General features: G+C 41.9%; 1 protein-coding gene across 11 annotated transcripts in view; it reads left to right on the top strand.

The window, feature by feature from the left end:
- Positions 1-24,698, top strand: part of LOC126271923 (DNA (cytosine-5)-methyltransferase 1-like) — a 212,611-nt gene that overhangs the window by 174,304 nt on the left and 13,609 nt on the right. For all 11 annotated transcript variants that reach the window (XM_049974328.1, XM_049974330.1, XM_049974329.1 and 8 more), the window contains 3 exons: positions 8,690-8,801; positions 16,785-16,934; positions 17,018-17,184. In XM_049974328.1, coding sequence (XP_049830285.1) covers positions 8,690-8,801; positions 16,785-16,934; positions 17,018-17,184 — 429 coding nt within the window. The remainder of the gene's footprint in view (positions 1-8,689; positions 8,802-16,784; positions 16,935-17,017; positions 17,185-24,698) is intronic.

Consider the following 24,698-nt stretch of genomic DNA (forward strand, 5'->3'; position numbering starts at 1 on the left):
AATCCCTGAACCATTACACCAACAACCTAAAAACAGCTTTCGCATCCCGCAACTACCCTCTCGACCTGGTACCGAAGCAAATAACCAGAGCCACTTCCTCATCCCCTCAAACCCAGACCCTCCCACAGAAGAACCACAAAAGTGCCCCACTTGTGACAGGATACTTTCTGGGACTGGATCAGACTCTGAATGTGGCTCTCCAGCAGGGATACGACTTCCTCAAATCCTGCCCTGAAATGAGATCAATTCTTCATGAAATCCTCCTTACTCCACCAAGAGTGTCTTTCCGCCGTACACTTAACCTTCGTAACCTCTTAGTTCATCCTTGTGAAATCCCCAAACCACCTTTCCTACCCTCTGGCTCCTACCCTTGTAACTGCCCCCCCCGGTGTAAAACCTGTCCCATGCACCCTCCCACCACCACCTACTCCAGTCCTGTAACCCGGAAGGTGTACACGATTAAAGGCAGAGCCACGTGATTTACCAACTGACCTGCCTACACTGTGAAGCTTTCTATGTGGGAATGACCAGCAACAAACTGTCCATTCGCATGAATGGACACAGGCAGACAGTGTTTGTTGGTAATGAGGATCACTCTGTGGCTAAACATGCCTTGATGCATTGTTTGATGAAGAAATAATAACGTGTAAACCTGTGGGAAGCTGCTAAAAAATGATCGGTTATGTGGGAAAAACGGGAATGGAAATAAAACGAAAGTTGTTGGAAAAAACTGAGATGGTTGTGTAATGGGTGAAAGGAACTGAAGCTGTGAAATAGTATTCACGAGTTTACACGAAACGTTTGTAAACTTGGAACAATGGATTTTATAGCAGCGGTTATGTTGAAAGCGTTGAAAATTTTAGGTTATGGTTTGGAAGTAAATTACGTATTATTGAGTATAATTAGGCAGGATAAAATGTATGGTAGATTACGGAAAAATGGAAGATGAATACAAAGTGAAACTTCTTGTACAAACGAAAAGAGAAAGTAAGACGATAGAGAAGATTTCGAAATGCAACAGAGACAATAACAAACGTAATTGTTGGGTTCAAATTAATGATGATGTAAATAAAATAGAAAGAAACTTCCACATGGGAAAAATATATTAAAAACAAAGATTCCAAGACTTACCAAGCGGGAAAGCGCCGGCAGACAGGCACATGAACAAAACACACAAACACACACACAGAATTACTAGCTTTTGCAACCGATGGTTGCTTCTTCAGGAAGGAGAGGGAAAGACGAAAGGATGTGGGTTTTAAGGGAGAGGGTAAGGAGTCATTCCAAACCCGGGAGCGGAAAGACTTCCCTTAGGGGAAAAAAAGGACAGGTGTACACTCGCACATACACACACACATCCATCCGCACATACGCAGACACAAGCAGACATATTTAAAGGCAAAGAGTAAGGACAGAGATGTCAGTCGAGGCGGAAGTACAGAGGCAAAGTAGTTGTTGAAAGACAGGTGAGGTATGAGCGGCGGCAACTTGAAATTAGCGGAGGTTGAGGCCCGGCGGATATCGAGAAGAAAGGATATACTGAAGGGCGAGTTCCCATCTCCGGAGTTCGGATAGGTTGGTGTTGGTGGGAAGTATCCAGATAACTCGGACGGTGTAACACTGTGCCCAGATGTGCTGGCCATGCATCAAGGTATGTTTAGCCACAGGGTGATCCTCATTACCAACAAACACTGTCTGCCTGTGTCCATTCATGCGAATGGACAGTTTGTTGCTGGTCATTCCCACATAGAAAGCGTCACAGTGCAGGCAGGTCAGTTGGTAAATCACGTGGGTGCTTTCACACGTGGCTCTCCCTTTGATCGTGTACACCTTCCGGGTTACAGGACTGGAGTAGGTGGTGGTGGGAGGGTGCATAGGACAGGTTTTGCACCGGGGGCGGTTGCAAGGGTAGGAGCCAGAGGGTAGGGAAGGTGGTTTGGGGATTTCATAGGGATGAACCAAGAGGTTACGAAGGTTAGGTGGACGGCGGAAAGACACTCTTGGTGGAGTGGGGAGGATTTCATGAAGAATGGATCTCATTTCGGGGCAGGATTTTAGGAAGTCGTATCCCTGCTGGAGAGCCACATTCAGAGTATGATCCAGTCCCGGGAAGTATCCTGTCACAAGTGGGGCACTTTTGGGGTTCTTCTGTGAGAGGTTCTGGGTTTGAGTGGATGAGGAAGTGGCTCTGGTTATCTGCTTCTGTACCAGGTTGGGAGGGTAGTTGCGGGATGCGAAAGCTGTTTTCAGGTTGTTGGTGTAATGGTCGAGGGATTCAGGACTGGAGCAGATTCGTTTGCCACGAAGGCCTAGGCTGTAGGGAAGGGACCGTTTGAAATGGAATGGGTGGCAGCTGTCATAATGGAGGTACTGTTGCTTGTTGGTGGGTTTGATGTGGACGGATGTGTGCAGCTGGCCATTGGACAGATGGAGGTAGACGTCTAGGAAAGTGGCATGGGATTTGGAGTAGGACCAGGTGAATCTGATGGAACCAAAGGAGTTGAGGTTGGAGAGGAAATTCTGGAGTTGTTCTTCACTGTGAGTCCAGATCATGAAGATGTCATCAATAAATCTGTACCAAACTTTGGGTTGGCAGGCTTGGGTATCCAAGAAGGCTTCCTCTAAGCGACCCATAAATAGGTTGGCATACGAGGGGGCCATCCTGGTACCCATGGCTGTTCTCTTTAATTGTTGGTATGTCTGGCCTTCAAAAGTGAAGAAGTTGTGGGTCAGGATGAAGCTGGCTAAGGTGACGAGGAAAGAGGTTTTAGGTAGGGTGGCAGGTGATCGGCGTGAAAGGAAGTGCTCCATTGCAGCGAGGCCCTGGACGTGCGGGATATTCGTGTATAGGGAAGTGGCATCAATGGTTATAAGGATGGTTTCCGGGGGTAACAGACTGGGTACGGATTCCAGGCGTTCGAGAAAGTGGTTGGTGTCTTCGATGAAGGATGGGAGACTGCATGTAATGGGTTGAAGGTGTTGATCTACGTAGGCAGAGATACGTTCTGTGGGGGCTTGGTAACCAGCTACAATGGGGCGGCCAGGATGTTTGGGTTTGTGAATTTTAGGAAGTAGGTAGAAGGTAGGAGTGCGAGGTGTCGGTGGGGTGAGGAGTTTGATGGAGTCAGGTGAAAGGTTTTGTAGGGGGCCTAAGGTTCTGAGGATTCCTTGAAGCTCCGCCTGGACATCAGGAATGGGATTACCTTGGTAAACTTTGTATGTAGAGTTGTCTGAAAGCTGACGCAGTCCCTCAGCCACATACTCCCGACGATCAAGTACCACGGTCGTGGAACCCTTGTCAGCCGGAAGAATGATGATGGATCGGTCAGCTTTCAGATCACGGATAGCCTGGGCTTCGGCTGTGGTGATGTTGGGAGTAGGATTAAGATTTTTCAAGAAGGATTGAGAGGCAAGGCTGGAAGTGAGAAATTCCTGGAAGGTCTGGTGAGGGTGATTTTGAGGAAGGGGAGGTGGGTCCCACTGTGACGGAGGACGGGACTGTTCCAGGCAGGGTTGAATTTGGATAGTGTCTTGGGGAGTTGGATCATTAGGAGTGGAATCAGGATTGTTTTTCTTCGTGGCAGAGTGATATTTCCAGCAGAGACTACGAGTGTAGGACAGTAAATCTTTGACAAGGGCAGTTTGGTTGAACCTGGAAGTGTGGCTGAAGGTGAGGCCTTTGGATAGGACAGAGGTTTCGGATTGGGAGAGGGGTTTGGAGGAAAGGTTAACTACTGAATTGGGGTGTTGTGGTTCCAGATTGTGTTGACTAGAATTTTGAGGTGTTGGGGGGAGTGGAGCTGGAAGTGGGAGATTGAGTAGATGGGAGAGACTGGGTCTGTGTGCAATGAGAGGAGGTTGAGGTTTGTTGGAATGGTTGTGGAGGGTGAGTGAGTTGCCTTTCCGGAGGTGGGAAACCAGGAGATTGGATAGTTTTTTGAGGTGGACGGTGGCATGTTGTTCTAATTTGCGGTTGGCCTGTAGGAGGATGCTATGTACAGCCGGTGTGGATGTGGGAGAGGAAAGATTGAGGACTTTGATTTGGGATAGGAGTTGACGGGTGTGTTCATTGGCCGAGTCGATGTATAGGTGAAGGATTAGGCGGGTGAGGGCTATGGATTGTGCTGTTTGGAACTGGTATAAGGACTGATGGAAAGAAGGATTGCAGCCAGAGATGGGAACTTTAAGTGTGAGGCCTTTGGGAGTAATGCCAAATGTCAGACAAGCCTGAGTAAATAAAATATGGGAGCGTAATCTGGCTAGGGTGAAGGCATGTTTGCGGAGGGAATGTAAATAAAATTTAATGGTGTCGTTGTAGGGACGTTGTGAGGTTGACATGGTATTAGTAGGTGGAAAGGGTAATATGAGGTTAAAGTGAAAGTAAATAGAGATTTATATAGGGAGAGATAAAAGTGTGAAAAAAGTCGAAAAAGTGTTGGTTTGAGATGAGCTATGTTGATCATGTGCAGAACTTAGGTTGGTGAACAACAATGGGTGCAAAGGTTGGGTAGTTATGTTGTCTCCAGATCACGTTAAAGGGTGGGGGAATTTCAAGAAAATTTCGAAAAAAATTGTTCGAAAAAAGTTTTTTCAAAAAAAGTTTCGAAAAAATAATTTCCGAAAAAATAAAATTCGAAAAAAATGTTCGAATAAAATCTCGAAGAATATGTGTGTAAATGTATTCAAAGGACTGGTTATGTACTGGCAGGTTATGAGAATGAGGCTAACAATTGTTTGATGAAGAAATAATAACGTGTAAACCTGTGGGAACCTGCTAAAAAATGATCGGTTATGTGGGAAAAACGGGAATGGAAATAAAACGAAAGTTGTTGGAAAAAACTGAGTGAAGAAGTTGTGGGTCAGGATGAAGCGATCACCTGCCACCCTACCTAAAACCTCTTTCCTCGTCACCTTAGCCAGCTTCATCCTGACCCACAACTTCTTCACTTTTGAAGGCCAGACATACCAACAATTAAAGGGAACAGCCATGGGTACCAGGATGGCCCCCTCGTATGCCAACCTATTTATGGGTCGCTTAGAGGAAGCCTTCTTGGTTACCCCAGCCTGCCAACCCAAAGTTTGGTACAGATTTATTGATGACATCTTCATGATCTGGACTCACAATGAAGAACAACTCCAGAATTTCCTCTCCAACCTCAACTCCTTTGGTTCCATCAGATTCACCTGGTCCTACTCCAAATCCCATGCCACTTTCCTAGACGTCTACCTCCATCTGTCCAATGGCCAGCTGCACACATCCGTCCACATCAAACCCACCAACAAGCAACAGTACCTCCATTATGACAGCTGCCACCCATTCCATATCAAACGGTCCCTTCCCTACAGCCTAGGCCTTCGTGGCAAACGAATCTGCTCCAGTCCTGAATCCCTCGACCATTACACCAACAACCTGAAAACAGCTTTCGCATCCCGCAACTACCCTCCCAACCTGGTACAGAAGCAGATAACCAGAGCCACTTCCTCATCCACTCAAACCCAGAACCTCTCACGGAAGAACCCCAAAAGTGCCCCACTTGTGACAGAATACTTCCCGGGACTGGATCAGACCTTGAATGTGGCTCTCCAGCAGGGATACGACTTCCTAAAATCCTGCCCCGAAATGAGATCCATCCTTCATGAAATTCTCCCCACTCCACCAAGAGTGTCTTTCCGCCGTCCACCTAACCTTCGTAACCTCTTGGTTCATCCCTATGAAATCCCCAAACCACCTTCCCTACCCTCTGGCTCCTACCCTTGCAACCGCCCCCGGTGTAAAACCTGTCCTATGCACCCTCCCACCACCACCTACTCCAGTCCTGTAACCCGGAAGGTGTACACGATCAAAGGGAGAGCCACGTGTGAAAGCACCCACGTGATTTACCAACTGACCTGCCTGCACTGTGACGCTTTCTATGTGGGAATGACCAGCAACAAACTGTCCATTCGCATGAATGGACACAGGCAGACAGTGTTTGTTGGTAATGAGGATCACCCTGTGGCTAAACATGCCTTGATGCATGGCCAGCACTTCTTGGCACAGTGTTACACCGTCCGAGTTATCTGGATACTTCCCACCAACACCAACCTATCCGAACTCCGGAGATGGGAACTCGCCCTTCAGTATATCCTCTCTTCTCGATATCCGCCGGGCCTCAACCTCCGCTAATTTCAAGTTGCCGCCGCTCATACCTCACCTGTCTTTCAACAACTTCTTTGCCTCTGTACTTCCGCCTCGACTGACATCTCTGTCCTTACTCTTTGCCTTTAAATATGTCTGCTTGTGTCTGTGTATGTGCGGATGGATATGTGTGTGTGTGTGTGTGTGTGTGTGTGTGTGTGTGTGTGTGTGTGTGCGTGCGAGTGTACACCTGTCCTTTTTTTCCCCTAAGGGAAGTCTTTCCGCTCCCGGGTTTGGAATGACTCCTTACCCTCTCCCTTAAAACCCACATCCTTTCGTCTTTCCCTCTCCTTCCTGAAGAAGCAACCATCGGTTGCAAAAGCTAGTAATTCTGTGTGTGTGTTTGTGTGTTTTGTTCATGTGCCTGTCTGCCGGCGTTTTCCCGCTTGGTAAGTCTTGGAATCTTTGTTTTTAATATATTGTTCCCATGTGGAAGTTTCTTTCTATTTTATTTACATCATATATATATATATATATATATATATATATATATATATATATATATATATATATATATATATATTAAAAACAAAGATTCCAAGACTTACCAAGCGGGAAAGCGCCGGCAGACAGGCACATGAACAAAACACACAAACACACACACACAAAATTACGAGCTTTCGCAACTGGCAGTTGCTTCGTCAGGAAAGAGGGAAGGAGAGGGAAAAAAGAAAGGATGTGGGTTTTAAGGGAGAGGAAAGACTTCCCTTAGGGGAAAAAAAGGACAGGTGTACACTCGCACACGCACACACACACATATCCATCCGCACATACACAGACACAAGCCATATATATATATATATATATATATATATATATATATATCCCAATGAGTCACTGTTGGAATCGGCCAACTGAAACAAATACCTGGGTGTAAAACTCTATAGGAATATGAAATGGAATGATCACATAGGTTCAGTAATGGCTAAAGCATGTGGTAGACTTTGGTTTATTGGTAGAATATTGGGTAAGTGCAACCAGTCTATGAAGGAGATTGCTTACAAATCACTTATGATACCACATAGGACTAACAGGGGTGGGCAACACAAATGGTCACAGGTTTGTTTAATCCATGGGAGAGTGTCACAGAGATACTGAGGGAACTGAAATGGCAGCCCCTTGAGACAGGCATAAACTATCCTGAGAAAGTCTATCAACAAAGTTTCAAGAACTCTGTTTAACTGATTTCTCAAGGGATATACAACAACCTCCTACATGTCACACAGGGATTGTGAGGATAAGATCAGAATAATTACTGTATGCACAGAGACATTCAAACAATCCTTATTCCCATGCTCCACACTTAAATGGCACAGGAATAAACCCTAATAACTGGTACCATGGGATGTACCCTCTGCCATGTACGTTACGGTGGTTTGCAGACTACAGATCTATATGTACAGGAGACAAGTCTGGTGGGCAATTTTCTACCATATGATAAGGATCTTGTATTCCGGAGAGGAACAAAAAACCCATTGATGAACTTCGCCTAGATGATTAGCTTCCAGTCATTGCCAGTGCCAAACTTGTTTGGAAGATGGGACCAAATTTCAAGGTTTTTAGTTCACTAGGGTAAGGGTTGTTTAGATGGTAATTCTAAAGCAACTGAGTATTTTAACTATAAATTTCACCTGCTGTTCTAAGGTGAAGAAAAAGTTATAACATCCTGTTGCTGTGGATTTATCAAAGCATTAAAGAAGTGAGAGACATTGCCTAAATAAATATGCCACTAACTAACATTTCAGTTTTCTCTGTCTTGTATGATGAACTTAGGTCAGTCAAAAGCTCCAAAAGGTAAACTTACTTGACATGTATAGCTCAGCTGAAAAATTGAATTTGTGTTGGCAACTACCAAATTAACAGTGGATTTGTAAGTGTGTGTGGCAAACTCCATAGAATTATGGCTGAGAATGTAATGCTGAGTGTACATGTTTATGTAATTGCAACAGGAGCTGTGGTAAATTTTTCATATTGCAATGAACACTGTAATTTGACCTGATTTATTGTATTTACTTACAGTAAGTTTTCTTTCTCTGCAATAAGTACCGCAGAAAAACCAGCGTGGTTCAACAATAGAATCCTCTTGAGTGCGCAGATAATTGAAATAGTGCCTTTTTTTCCGAAGATAAAGTAAGCAATTGTCTAATAAAATAAGCAGTTGTACTACAAAATACACAAAATACTGTTGTACGTGATATATATTGCTTAAATCAAGAAAGCCAAAGTACATAAGCCGAATTTTCTTACACTTTTTTTTTTTTAATTGCAATGTTCATGTTTAGTGGGCCATTCATTTTCCTTCTTTTCTTTGTGTACTTTGAGCGGTGAAGTTTTAATAATGAAATACCACATATATATTCGATGTGGAAGCTATGAAAATTAAGCACTGAATGTCGAACTGAGATGGATATAGGCATTTCAGATTTTTACTACAGACCATTATAAAAACATGCAGACAGCAAGTATGGCTCAGAAGCACATTTTCATATATTTTATTATGTTATTTTCCAGAGCTATAATATTGGCTGCTGCTCCAGGCGAAGTTCTGCCTAATTTTCCTGAACCTACTCATGTGTTCAGCCCACGAGCCTGTCAGCTATCTGTGGTAGTTGATGAGAATAAAGTAAGTCATTCTATTTCTCTTAAAGAGAGACATAGATTATTTGTTCCTTAATATTAGTATGTGAAAAAGTATGGTCACACAAAGTACTTCGTCTACAGTTTTACGTACGTGTTCTTTTATTCAAAACCATTATGGCAGGTACTTGTGCTCTCCATCCATTGAAGTTTACCAGATCTTCCATCAAAAAGCCCAAACTAATTTGGAGTAACTTTTTTTTTACCTGTTTAATGAAGTGTTGCTGTGTCTGCAGGACAGGACGTAGTAATTATCTGTATTAATGAGAAAGTTCTTGACATTTAATTAACAATTATTAATTTCTTTCAAAGAAATAGTGTGAAACATGGTGCCTATTTCTTTCGAAAATGACAAAAACTTTGTTGTTATGAAAAGAAGCATATGGTGTCCAGGTATTTATCTCCACTCTGTTGATATTTAACAGAGTTAATTGCAGTAGTCATAACATGAGCTCATTTATAAGTTGAAGGCATCTTTATTCTTTGAGCATTTGAAGAAAATAATACCTAAAGGCATGTGTTCAGTAGAAAGTCAACTTCTGCAAGTCATGTGTAGGAACTGTTTGTGCAAGTTCTTTGATATGAAACCCCTTCTCCCCCAGTAAATGGACTTTGACCTCGAGAAGCAGCTTCTGCAAGTTAGTGTAAAAAGTTTCTTGCAGCTTGCTACAAGCTTTTCAAACTTCCAGAAGTTTTGTGTGTTCTGTACAAAAATATCAATGTTGAAAAGTGAATTGTACATGTGAACCAATGAAAAAAGAAGTTATTTATTCAGGAAATGGAATGCTTTTTGTGGGTTGTGGGACATGAAAAGTGGATTTCAAAATAGTGTTAAGGAGCGGGGCACATTTGAAAATATTGCAGCAGATATTCGGAACTACAGAAAAACCTCACAGTTTGCAAAATAAGGGTGATTAAGAAACTTATAAAACCAAGAAATTTAAAAGCGGACAGTTACAGAGGATTCGTACAAAAGTAGAGGGTAGTATTTTGATTCCACAAAATTAGTATTTCACTCCAGGATGCCCAAGAAACAGAGGATATTTTGGTAAGCAAAATAAACTTAATGTTCTCCAAATACATGGTCCAGTCACACTGATGTGACCATCGCCTATATTCAACGTCAATGTACAATAACCACTCGCAGACTGTTTGACAGCTCTAGCAGTGGAGGATGTACACAGTGTGTCAGATGGATACAGCAAGCAGTGCAGTTGTTACCGTAATGAGGAGACGGAGCTATTTATTTGACATCCAAAAGGATATGATCATTGCCCTTAGGCCAAGGGTGGATGCATTTTTGAAATGGTTAAGTTTGTGAACTGTGTGCATGCCACCATAGTAGAAGTATACTGTGCATGGAAAAATTTCACTATCCGAGGCATTGTGGTGCACCATGAGCCATAGATGACACAGCTAAATGGTGACTGCAGTGGTGTGTATGGGTGAATAGTCATGCAACTTTGAACAACTGGCTACCCAGATGGTCCAACAGTGTGTTAAAACGACCGTTTAGCGAACGTTGATGTGTATGGGCCTCCACGGCAGGCACCTTTTTCATGCACTATGCTGACTGCTGTTAATTGGCGACAAAGGCCTGGATTTGCACACCAATACCATAGCTGGGTGTTCATTGAGTGGCGATATGTGGGCTTTTCGGATGACTCGCGCTTCATGCTCTATTGAACGGAAGGCTGTTGGCGTGTGAACTGATACGTCTGAAGGCAAATACCCTGTAACAATCTTTGGAAGGGTCCAGGCCGTAGGAGGGAACAATATTATGGTCTGGGGAACGTTTTCTTGGCATTCCCTAGGTGATTTCATCATTATAGAAACCATAGTGGGTGCATTAGTATCCCACAGTCTTTCTACTTCTCTCCTTTTCCACTCTCCCTCCTTGCCGTCCTTCTAACCTCCTGGTTAGACCTAGCCGCCCTACCCTCTCCCCACCATGTCTGTGCATGCTCCCACAAGTAGCTTTTTACTGTTCCCACTGCTATTCTTTAATCCCCCCCTCCGTGCCCCAGCTGACCCCACCACACAGATTGCTTCTCCTGTCATGCACAGTTGCTCACAGTCTGGCCTTGGTGGCCACAATGATATTGTGTGTGTGTGTGTGTGTGTGTGTGTGTGTGTGTGTGTGTGTGTGTACGGGCATGTTGACTAGCGCAGCTTACTATTTTCATAATGTTGTCATCATTCCATCCTGGATTTTTGTATGTGCATTTTGTTTTTCTCTTCAGCATAATGGCATCTACCAGCAGGACAATGCAACGGGTCATACAGCTCGCAGTGCTTGTGTTGTTCAGAGCACGCCAGGATGAGTTCACTGTACTGTGCTGGCAACCGAAATCTCTGGATTTAAACCCAGTTGATAATCTGTTGAACCACCTTGACGGGATTGTACGCGCAATAGATCCTTAACCAGCAAACCTATTGCAACTGGCCGTGGCACTGAAGTCAGCTGGCTCCACATCCCTGTCAGTACCTACCAAAACGTCATTGACTCTCTTCCTGCATGTCTTGCAGCTGTCTGCACTGCAAAAAAGGTTTTCATTCAGACTTCTGACAGCCGGTCACATCAATGTGACTAGACAGTGTAGTATGTAAAAATCAGTTTAAATTTTTATTTGAGCAGTCACATGGTACACAGCGACACCACCAGAGGGCAACATCAAGTAGCACTCTCCACACCAGATGCCTCTCTATTCAAAGCTATCCCAAATAGATGTCGCTCATAAACTGGAATAAATTTATGCTTCTGCCACAAGACAGTCTGAAGTCCCATTCACCTGTTGTAGTGTCAGTCGCCAAAGAGGGTACTGACAGCAGGAACTACTTTCTGCTTTCTCCAACAAGGTGACACAGGCGAGATTGTTCTGCCCTTTGTGAATAAACGTGGATGCCCAACAACGCTTGGCCTTTCCCGGTTGCCAGCAGTTGCAGTTCTTGTCGCAATTTCGCAACTACTGTTCCTGCTGATGCTGATCATCAGTTATTGCCGGTATAGCCAGCTGTTATAAACAAGTGATTTTTGGACAGTAACTGCTGAGTGTCTTAAGTAATATTGTTATTCAAAGCTAGAACTCAGTACTGTTAGATACATCCATCCAGGCTGAACTTAATTTAGATTAGATAGTTCTGTTTCACTGTGCTAGGTTAGATTAGAATGTAAGACTACTTCTACAGAGCCATGCATCATTCATCACTTGTAGCTGAGTATTCTGTATACATTTTTTAATGACTGTTTGTTACTTGTTTCATTTTGTGTTGCCCATATTTCATATGCTGTAGACGTTAGCGTGCAAGCTAACTACCATGTATGGTAACATTTTTTGTGTAATAGAGGTTTCGCTCCCTCCTATCTTGGATTTTGGGCCTCAGACTTGTGTTATGGAATGTAACAAATAGGAGACACTGGTATTGCCATTCTACTTCCCCTTCTGATAAAAAAATGTAATAGATATATTCCTTTTGTACATTCTTTAGTGACTGGCCAGTTATGTATGTTTAATTGTTCAATGGAACATTTGTTTTGGCCCGTCTGTCATCACAACATTCTCCTTGGGTTTGTAAGAATTGCGAATAAAACTTTTCTAGGTAGTGCATGACAGCAACTGCTACTCTCCCTTGTCATTCTCCTATCTTTTCAGCATCTCCTTCAGTGATTCCCTCTTCCTCTGGATCTACCCCGAGGAACACTGTCCCTTTTGGACACTGAAATTGCGGTGGCTATTAAAGAGTGTCATCGGGCCCTCCATAGCTACGAATGGTAACCATCTCTTGACCACCTCTTGGTCTTTAAACAGCTTTGTGCCCGGGCCCATTACCTAATTAAATGCCAGAAACAGATTTGTTAGGAACGATGTGTCACTGCCATATGGCAGCATACTCCCTCTTTGCAGCTAAGGGCAAAGATAGGCGCATTTTTGGCCACTGTCCTCCTACTCGTGTCTCGAGCGTTTCTCTGAATGATATTATCCTCACCAGCCTGGTCTCTGTTGCTGAGCATTTTGCTTGGTATTTCACCCAGACCTCAGTGTGTGCCCACTGTCCACCTGCATTCCATCTTCTCAAACACCGTCTGGAACGACTTCCGTTCCTCGTTGTCTGGAGTTTTACAATGCACCGTTCGGTGAGTGGAAACTTGCAGCACCCTTGCTCTCTATCTCAGCATGGCTCCGGGACCGGACTGGGTGCACAAACAAATGCTTAGACACTTATCGGTGGCTAGCCGACATTGTATACGTGTCCTTTTAACCTGTCTCTGGAGTGAAGTGGACTTCTCTTCCCAGTGGTGAAATAGTGTCATTATTCCAGTTTCGAAAATAGGTAAAGTGCCTCCTCAGATGGACGGCTATGATCTGATCAATTTAACCAATGTCCTCTGCAAGTTACTTGAATGTATGGCGAGTCGAAGGCTGTATTGGATCCTTAAATCCTGAAATGATACCACATGGCACCAACACATCCTTGCCATTTTCCATGAATGGGGCCTCTGTGGCCCACTCCCGATTTTTATCCAGAACTTTCTTTCATGGCACACTTCACAAGTACAGGTTGGTACCTCCCATCTGTAGGAGAATGGGGTTCCATAGGGTTCTGTTTAGAGTGCCTTTCTCTTTGGTGGCTACCGGTGGTCTGGTGGCAGCTGTTGGGGCCTATGATGTCTCCCTCCTTGTATGCTGATGACTTTTGCATTTATTTTTGTTCATCTGTGACGGGCAGTGCTGAATGCAGACTGCAGAGTGCAGTCTTGGTCTTTTACTCATGGCTTCCAGTTTTCAGCTGCAAAGATCTGTGTTAGGCATTTCTGTCATTGCCGTACAGAGCATCCTGCTCTGTATCTGTTCCTCGAAGACCGACCCCTCAATGTGATGAACTGTCATACTGTTTTGGGATTGGCCCGGTTGACATGGCTTCCCCATCCTTGTCAACTAAAGCAGACTTGTTGGTTGCAGCTCAACACTCTAAATGTCTCATTAATACCAACTGGGTCAGCAATACCAACTGGGGTATGGACTGCTGTACTCTGCTGTTGCTCTAGAAAGCTTGGTCCAGTCCAATCCAGATTATAGGAGTCTTGCGTACTGCTCGGAGTCACCTTTGATGTTACAGTTGCTGGACCTGACATGCTACTGTGGAATAGTACTGGCAATTGGTACATTTTGGACTTGCCCTGCTAGTGGAGGAAGGGGTTCCACCAATGTGGGTTCTGTGCCAACGCGTTACACATTCCGTACTTCCTGGAGCACCCAACCTACTGTCTCCTTTTCCCAGATACAGAGATTTGCCTCCTATAATGGCATCCAGGTCTGGGTTTATTAATGCCATTTATGTCTGGTTCCTTTTTACAGAACACCAGCTTTTGCTCCACCATGGTGCATCATCTGTTCAGTTCTGTCTTGACCTATCACAAGGTTCAAAAGGCTCAGCTTGGCCTTAGGCACTCTACCATCAGTTCTCCATTCTCGCCATGTTTCAGGGTTCAGAAGTAGTCTATAGTTAAGGCTTGATGGTCGCCAGTCACACTGGCTTTGCCAGCATTCCTGTGGGATAGATGCAGTGTTTTCAATGTGGAGTTGGTAGGCATATCCGTTCCTGCACTGCAGAGCCTTCCTCAGTTATTATAGCCACTCTTCGAGTAGTTTATAGCTCTTGACAGTGTTAACCTACCCATCCCTTGGTCTTGACTCTCCACAATTCCCGTTTTTCCCTCAAACAATGTGGCTGCTTGGTGGCTTTCTCTGGACCTGGGTCATGTTGAGATCTTTGAAAATGAATTCGCTGACAGGCAGGCCAGATTAGATACTGTCCACCCGACTTCAGAGATGGGTATGGTGCCATCGAGGTCGTAAGAATTGAGAATATAGAATGACATACTAAGACTTTGCCTAACAAACTACAGGGAATAAAGGAGATGACAAATTTGTGGAGGTCATATATTTACTGTCCTGGTGGTGGCCACTTGGCGGTGGTCCATAGTTTGCTGGACTGTCCTACCCTCCTTGCAGCAGACTCTTATTCTCCCTAGCAGATGATACCTAAGTAGCTGACCTGGTTTTACAGATTGTTCATGAGGGGTTTTTATCACTCTCTCTAATGGAGGGCGCCTCAACCTTGTCAGCCCATTGAGGGATTGGCAGGATGCCCTGTTGCTTCTTCTACCCTGACCAGCTATCTGGGCTTCATGGCCTTCCCCAGCACTCACCCTACTCGATCTTTTCCTCTTCCTCCTTTTCTTGTATGTTCTGCCTGACTTTGTGTTGTTTCTCTGTTTTCCTGTGCTTCTTTCACAATGTCTATTTTGCTAGTCTTTACTGTGTATTGTTGAGTGCCAGGGGAGGCGGGGGGGGGGGGGGGGGGGGGGTATATGTCCCTCATCGCAGTTTCTGCCATTGTGGGCCTCTGGCTGCTCGCTGAAGGAGGCATGTTGCCTGCCTTTCTTCTTTTTCTTCTTTTCCCCCTTCTTCCTTGTCCCTTTTCTAGGCTTTGTTGGCATTCACTAGACTTTGGGGTTTCTTTCCTTGGGTTTTGCACACTAGGTCCTGCTTTGGGGTGTAGTTTCATTGACATACCCGTTCCAGGTAGGAAGGACTAATAACTCATAGTTTGGTCCTTGTAATCCTTAAACCAACCAAAAGAAACTACTTCCACATTACAACAAGACAAAGCAATTTCAGCAACATGCAAAATGTTCTTCAAGCAGCAATTTACTCTTACATCTGCACAATATTGATGCTCTTAAGTGTTACAATTTATGAGGATTTTATCTGTGAGCTTTCTATGTTTCTTAAATATTGCAGAAACTGTTTCACTGCAGTGCTCTGTGTTACATTGTTGGATCTGTAGTGTAGTACTGTCTCCCACATCTCATTCCACTAGAGATATTATATCTAGTCCATACATACGGGGCAGTCACCTGGTAGACCCTAAGAGATATTTTAGGCACCTATGTTCTTTAATTTGTTTTCATTGAAATTTCCCATGAATCATAGTTGTGATCTCTCACTATGATTCAGTGAGTCAATTTGACAATTAAAACAGTTGCTAGTTCTGCAAGTTTTGCAAGAGAGATTCTGTGAAGTTTGGAAGGTAGGAGATGAGGTGCCGGCGGAAGTAAAGCTGTGAGGACAGGTCGTGAGTTGTGCTTTGGTAGCTCAGATGGTAGAGCACTTTCCTGCGAAAAGCAAAGGTCCCAAGTTTGAGTCTCGGTCCGGCACACAGTTTTAATCTGCCAAGAAGTTTCTATTATAACACACTTTTTCAATGAAAACTATGCAACATTTGTGCTGACAGTGTACAACAAAAATCGTCCAAATTTAAAGCAGCAAGAACTGATGCTCAGTATGAAAGCAGACTTTGTCTGTTATTATCAATGTAATTGTTATAACATTGAAGGACACTTGTTTCACATGCAGAGGTGAAACAAGAGCAAAAAGTTTTCCTGTTTTAAAAATTGACATATCTTCCAAATTCCAAGACTGTTATTAATAGTTTCTTCATAAACAAAAATTAGTGCTGAGTGCAGTGGACTCGAAAACTCCCTCACTTTCTTTCTCCCAGTTTATCACTTTGAGAATCTTTGAATTTAAATACAATTGTAAGAACTGAGATGCTGGTATAATATGTCTCAGAAAACAGTCAGGATCCTATGTATTAAATTAATTTGGAAAGATAATCCCCAATTTCTGCAAATAACTTCGACAGTCGAGGTAAACCCATGGGAAAACAAAGTAAGCAAAGAATCTGAGGACAAGATGCTATAAAATTATGCAACACAGAAGTGTAGTCACTCCAGTATGTATTGTTTTCCTGTAATCTATGTGGCTTGGTGAATATTTAACGATGTTTAAGTCACAGCTTACTGTTGGAACAATATAACTGATCAGTGAGTATTTGTAAGCCTGTTCACAAACATAAGGAGGGGTCCCTCAGGTTTTCGAAGTTGACCCTTCTTCTTTTACAGTTTACATCTAACTGCAAATGGGTGGATTCGGCACCAAGGCGTACTATAACAGTAAGGGATTCTATGTCCGATCTGCCAGAAATTCGTAATGGTCACAAGAAAGAAGAGATGTCTTACGGGGGAGAGCCATTAACACATTTTCAGCGACTGGTATGTACTGATGAATGGATATGAAAAAACAAAGGGTAAAATGAATTAAACTTAATAAAATCTTGTTGTCTAATGTGGTGCAGGTTCGTGGCAACCAGTATCAGCCAATACTTCGTGACCACATCTGCAAAGAAATGGCACCTATAATTGAAGCTCGTATTGCGAACATTCCTACAGGTGTTGGATCTGACTGGAGAGATTTACCAAACATTGTTGTTCGTCTAAGTGATGGCAGTTACACTAAAAAACTGTAAGTTGGTGTTCAGATAAATCTGGCCATAGTTTATGAATTACCATTGAAAGCGGTTATAAAGCCTTCTGAAACACAGATTTTGTTGTAATTGCGTAACTTGTAGTTGCACAGATCAGAATGATCTTGTTTGACTGCTCTTAGCAGAGAAGCATACTGTGAAATATATTTTTTGTGTTCAATAATAAACTTAAAGTAGCAGTTTTGAAAAGGGTGTTTATTATTATTATCATTATTATTATTATTATTATAGTAGAAAGGGAGATGGAGAAGGAAACAGCAACTTCACTGTGTGAAACTGAAAGTTACTATTTAATAATTTACAAATAGAGGAGACCACTCACCAAATAGTAGAATCATTGAGTCATTGACAGGTACACAATAAAGAATGAAAACATGTTAGCTTTTGAAAACACACACACACACACACACACACACACACACACACACACACACACACAGGACAGTGAGAGAGAGAGAGAGAGAGAGAGAGAGAGAGAGAGAGAGAGATATGTATATTGTGCCTGCTGAAATTCTGCCTGCATTACATAGTCATGTGTCATTACTAGCAAATAATGTATGACATTATATTTGATTAACTGGTATAAACAGTGAAGACAAAAGTCTTCATAAAGGGGCGAATGTTGATACAATTGATCACACTCGAATTGAAGCATTTGTTATGCAAGGTGTGTTGAAAAAGTAGGGTGACTTCATATTTTTATGAAAAAATATTTATTTATTCATCAATATTCACATTGTCATCTTCAATGTAATCCTCCTCAGATAAAATATGCTTGTGCCAACGCTTCTTACAATCATCGAAGCACTTCTCATAAGCAGTTTTTGGTAGAACATTGAGTACTTCCAGCGATGCAGTTCTTTTTATTTCCTCAGTTGTTGAAAATCTCCCATCCTTTCACAGGCCTCTTCAGTTTTGGGAACAGGAAAAAGTCTCATGTGGCCAAATCCAGTGAATGCGGTGGCTGAGGCATGATTGTCGTGTTGGGCTTTGGTTTCATCGTCATTACTGTAAACCCATATTTCATCACCAGTTATGACCCTTTTGAGCAAATCAGAATCATCATTTACGTCATTAAAGAGCTCCTGAGCAATGCTCATGCACTGGTTTTTCGAGAAGTTTTGGAACAAACTTCACTGACACACTTCTCATGCCCAAAACACTTGAAAAAATTGCTTGACACGAACCGACCAATATGCCAACATCCTCTGCAACTTCTCTTACAGTAATTTTGACGATTTTCCAAAACAGTTTTCTTCACATGTTTCATGTTATTATCTGTTGTTGATGTGCTGGGCATCCAAAGCGAGGTTCGTCATTGGCATCTTCTCGGCCATCTTGGAAGAGTTTGTACCACTTCTAAACATTTATTTATTTATTATTTTTTTTGCTTAGAGCAGACTCACCGTATGCCACTGTGAACATGTGTTCGGGTCATGTGTACTAACATAACAAAAATTAAGATCTATAATCGAATGTACGTTGCCCACGCAATTTGAAAAGTCACTTTACTTTTTGAACAGCCCGCGTATGGTGTGCTGACAAATTCATTGAATGAAGATAGCATATTAAATCATTTTTTCCCAACATTTATTTGATGTAAATGTGAGGAGCTATCTTCGGCTATTTCAATGACCTTCAGTTTCATTAATCAGTAGAAAAATATGAATATATATGACATCCTTTTTTATGGTGGTGATTTCATCACTACAGATGATGCAAAACCTATCAGTACTCCAGCCACAGGCATAATTTGTATCACTTCAGGCAGGGGGTTACCTTCATAGCCTCGGATGTTATTGAATTTAGTATATCTTAAAATTCAGGGTTAAGTAAGAAACACGTACTTTTTTGTTTTCTCCAAAAAAATTCCTGTCCCAGTGTCGAGTCCACCAAAGATGACACTGCGAACACGATTTTGAAGATGCAAATTTTTAAAATGCTGTATCTCTGTAACAATTCTAGTTTTTTTTTTTAATGGTGATCGCTTTATGATTACAATGGAATTCTTCGTTTGGATATATCTGTGAAAGTTCCTTTACTGTCACATTTTAAATTTTTTTGATAATTTACAGATTTTTTTTTCCAAAATTTCCAATCCAGAAAAGTTAGATCTTTTTTCTGTTGATTAGTACCATGTAGTACTATATTCTCTGTAAAGGAGAGCTTCCACTTTTAAGTTGGACAGGTTTTATTTTTAAAAAATCACTTTTTTAAGCTTTCAAGGGCAATGTATGTCTTCACTGAAGTTGTTTCTTACTAATTTCTGTGTTACAATGTTTATTTCTATTGTCTGTGTTGCAGTTATTTCTTTTCACTTTCTTTGTTGCAGTTATTATTTACACTTTGTTGTAGTTTCATGTCAGTTTCTTCGTCGCGATTGTTCATTGCAGGTTTCTGTATTGTTCCATGCTAATTTGTTTACTGAAGAGACTTCTAAGAAATCTGAGACCATCCTGCGAGTTCTGTGTTTTCTTGAGGAAGTTGCCAGTTGATTGCAGCGTGTTTTGTGAGAACTACAGTAGAGTCCCATTAACCCGAACTAATTGGGACCGGACCTTGTTCGGATTAGCTGGAATTACGGTGACTAGTTTCTAGAATGAAGTATACCAAGCAGATAAGTAGGTACACCATGGTAACAAATGGGAACAAGTGTAGGAACAATCGCTCACTCTCACTTCCTGCCCTTGTTGCATTCTTGAGAGCTTTGTAATGTCTGAGGTCAGTGCACTGCCAGTTGGCTCGCAAAGTGATTGGTTGTATTAGTTATCGATTGCTGGCACCCGTAACAGTTCTATTGTATTTCTTCAGGTGTAGTGGTGTGCATATTTTAGTCACGAGTAAACGGAAACAAACAATGTTAACTCTCAAATAAAAACCGAATACTTAGAAGTGGGTAGACAATGGTGAGAATGTATCTAAACTGACAACGGAACTGGGTGCTGGTAAAGCAACCATTTGTGATTGGAAGAAGAACTGAGTGAACCTTGAACAGTCCTGTGCAACATCTTCGGGGAAAAACACTCGAAATTCGGCAGTCTTTGAAACCCAGTACAATAAAGTGGATGAAACTCTTTTCCTTTGGTTTATGCAGGAAAGAGAAAGGGGAACTCAGTTGAGTGGAGCACTGCTTCAGGAGAAGGCTGTTTACCTGAACAAGTTAATGAATGGTGGTGAGTCTTTTAGTGCGAAAACGGGTTGGTTGGACAGATTCAAAAAAGTCATGGAAGCCTTCTGCTAATAATTACTGGAGAGAAGCTTTCTTCTGACCGTGATGCAGTGAAGGAATACTTGGGTGAGTTTCAAAAAAATGATAAAGGAGGGAAAGTATTGTCCCCAACAAATTCATAACGCTGACAAGGCTGGCCTTAATTTTAGGGCATTGCGAACAAAAAGCCTGCGCCTGGTCTTAAAACTTGCAAAGATTGTGTGACTTTATTAGCGTGCAGCAATGCTGCTGGTAATCACAAGCTGCCTTTAATGCTGATCGGCAAATCTGCTTGGCCCAAACTGCAACATGTAGTCCCTGCCCGTATATTATCGCAACCAGGAAAAAGACTGGATGGATGGTAAGCTGTTCAAAGAATGGATTCATGTCAGTTTGTTCCCTCTGTTCGACAGTTTTCTAAGGAAAATTGTTTGTCTTCCCATGCAGTCCTTTTGATTGATAAAATGCCACTGAGGAATTATGTGATGGAGAAATTGTGGTGAAGTTTTTGCTGCCGAATGTCACACCATTTCTACAACCGATGGACAATGGCATACTGTAAAAATTAAAGCTGATTTACAGACAACAGCTTTCAAGAAATCTGATCCAAGATGATAGCATTCCTTTAGTGGACAAAATGAAAAGGACCAATGTGAAGGATGTTGTTTATTGGGCCGCTGGGGCATGGCAGAATATTTCAGAAAATACTCTGAGAAAATTATGGAGAAAACTGTGGACATCTCTTGAGTTAGAAAACTGTGGACATCTCTTGAATTTCAGGACAACATAGTGGAAAATGAAGAGAAAAATCTACTACAAATTATACAGGACGCTAGTGAAGGAGACATAGATGAGTGGATGGCAGTGGATAGGGCATGTATGGAGAACCTTACTAATGCTGATTTAGTTGCTGCTGTGACTCGAGACCAGGAAGAAGTGGACTGGTGCGACAGAAGTGACAATGGATCTGAAAGCAACAAAGTAGAGCTGGTGCCACCAGTGACACAGCAGAAGCCCTTGATCTTGCGCTACATTATTTGGAGCAACTGCCCACTGCTACACCTGCTGATTTTGATGCTTGTGAGACGATGGCACAACTATGCAACATATAAAGACTGTCTTCATTACGCCGAAAAACAATGACTGTGTTTTTGTCATCTAAAAAGTACGGATAAAATGTCCGCTGTAGTTTAGTAAGTTAGACAGCATTCCTTTCATTGTTATGCATTGTTTAAACCTAATGTTTTCTTCCCAATTTTTCTAATACATGTTTACTGTACTGTGTAAATTAAAATAATGTGTATGTACAGCAGTTTACTGCACAGTTTTCTATACATAGACTAACATTTCTCATGCTCGGATTACCGGGGTTTGGATTAGTGGGACTCTGCTGTATTTGAAATGCCTTCTGACTGGGGCCACAGGAGAGTGAAGTGTGCTGGCTATTTGCATATCCATAAAATAGTTATATATGATAGAAAATAAACTTTGTTCAGGTTGGGAATAAGTGTTCCCATTTAAAGACTCTGTTTCAAAGTGAAAATGTTTCCAATGACGACTTTTTGTGTTGTAAGGGTTTTGACAGAATAACAACAATGATAGTATCTGAACAAGGCGAAGCCTCCCATGGTGCAGATGATGTGGATTTTGCATCAGTAGAGGAAGAATTAAGTACCCTGAATCAGTCAACTACAGAGGTAGGTGTTAGTCCTGTTAAGAAACTGTGGCCATTGAAGTAGAGTCACTAGCTCTATGCATCATGAAAGTGCAGAGAAATTGCTAAAGCTATGGATGAATACACTACAGCAAAACTGACCACACTTTTCAAAGTAGAAATTCCATCTTCAGAAGAAAATGAACCAAAGCACTCTTTCACCTCTTGCCAGGAATTTTTCGCAAATATCAATTCAGCTATTGAATATTGTGCGTCCTATAGGGAAGAGGTGCAAGTTTTAACTATTATTCCAGAGACTATTTTCAACGGAAACTGTATTTGACCATGTTCATCATCAGTATCAAAATACGCGGTAGAAAAGTCAAGAAATGTGAGGTCTGTGAAAGCAGTCTTTGGAGGACCAGATCCCGATTATGGCCATCCTGTAGAAGCAGCTAAAGTTCAAATAGTCCAGCCATTTTACCTGGAAGATAAATGGGGTTGTTCTCACCAGATTGCCAACAAAAAAGACACTATAACTGTAACAATTGAAGATCAAAAAGTTTTGGAAGTGAAGAGGTACATGAGTCGCAGTATTAAAGAAACTTTTACAATTTATAATAGCAACTATAAAACTTCACATCTTGGAAGATCAAAATTTTATGCACTGCAACCTAAGTGGGTAGTTCCACAGCAACCTAGAGATGTCTGTTTGTGTGTACTGCGCGAATTTTGAACATAGTGTGGTAACTTTTAAGAACTTTCGGGAGCATGTGACATGACACCTTGGTTGGGTGTGTGAAGTCATTAGTAGTCTGTGATATAAAGCGAGAGACTTGTTTGATTCAAGAATGTGGTGACTGCTCTGGAAAGGAGTGACTGTCTTTACAGACACTTGGCCTGGAAGACATAGCAGATAAATCTACAGAAATTACATATGTGACGCAAGAAGAAAATATGCTAATTAAGAAAACTGTTGCCTTTGACAGTTTCATTGATGAACTTCGTAAATGGTCAGTGAAAGCAGTAACACACCAGCATCTGAAGAAATTGCAACAACAGCACGTTGCAGAAGTGAAACGATGTGTACGGGCTGAAAAACTATGTTTAGTGCTTCAGTGTGATTTTGCTGAGAAATGGTCTGTAATTCTCCCATACCAAGTACAAGGGTATCATTGGAGTAATGACCAGGTTTCAATTTTTACAGGAGTGACACATTTTCAAAGCAAGGCCACAAGTGTCGCAGTTATAAGTGATGACACAGGACATGACTCGGCACATACTTTGCTAGCAGTACACAAACTTCTTTAACTGCAAACAGGGGCAGAGAAGATCATCATTATTTCTGATGGTGCTCCTAGTCATTTTAAAAACTGTTACTAGCTGTCTTTGTGCCAACTGACTGGGTATATAGTGCTACTGGTCACGGGACGGGGCCTTGTGGGGTGTAGGAGGCCTGCTGAAGGACCATGCTACAAAACATAATCTTTAAAGACCAAATACAGCTGTGATTCAGAATGCTGAGGATTTTACAGGAGTTGTGAATCTTACACATCAACAGGCCTCATTGTTTTGTCCAGCGAGGAATCAAAGAATTCCGTGAGCATAAAAAAGAAGAATGGGCCAAACAAAGTACTCCTGTGAAAGAAATTCAGAAGACACATTTTTGGGCTCAAAGTTATGGGTGAACTCATATTGCACGCACTTTAAAGAGAAAGAAAGAAGAAATTTTGTTTGTTCGACCAACACCTCAGAAACAGCAGGATAATATTCAGATTCACAGTCTGAGTAGGGGCACATCGTTGGCGTGCGTGTGTGACTGTGATTGGTGGATTGCAGAGAATATAGACACCAGATATGAGTTAAATGAAATTGTGATGAACTTATGTGACCACATGGACTAGCTGCTGGATATAGGTTTCCAGCTGAAGGACAGCAACAACACCACCAGTGCTCACTTTTTCATTGACTGACTAATTTCAGTACAAAATAGAGTGCACAGAAGTTGTATAAATTGAAACCTTTAAGTCTTTCGATCTTTCACATACATTTTGGAGCCATTTAAACTGCTTGAAAAATGAGTCTCTTACTCATCTTTCAAAACTAAAATTATGTTAAATAAGGCTAGGTTTTGATTTTTATGAGCCTGTTATGTGATAATGTGGCAATAAAAACAGGTTTTATGTATGGCAAAAATTTCATTTGTAAAAGTGGAAGCTCTTCTTCTAAGGCAATATAGAACAGAGAGAGAGAGAGGAAGTTATCCATAAAAAAAAAAAAAAAAATTCAGAATGCTTTAGTAAAAGAACTTTGGCAGGTAAGTCCAAATGGAGGATTTTTTTTGTAATCATAAAGCAATAATCTTTAAAATTCAAAATAACAACAAAATATGTCGAACTGTTCCAGGGATACAGCATTTTAAAATTTTCCCAAAAATTCGCATCTTCAAAATGGTATGTGCAGTGTCATCTTTGGAAGCCTGTAGCAAGGAGCAGATTTTTTTTTTTTTTTTTTGGACGAAACAAAAAAAGTGTTCCTTACTTATCCCTTCATTTTGACAAATGCTAAATTCAATAACATATAAGACTATGAGGGTAAGATTTTTTCCTGGCTTGCCTGAATTGATATGG

Source organism: Schistocerca gregaria, chromosome 5 (assembly GCF_023897955.1).
Source record: "Schistocerca gregaria isolate iqSchGreg1 chromosome 5, iqSchGreg1.2, whole genome shotgun sequence".
NCBI lineage: Eukaryota > Metazoa > Arthropoda > Insecta > Orthoptera > Acrididae > Schistocerca > Schistocerca gregaria.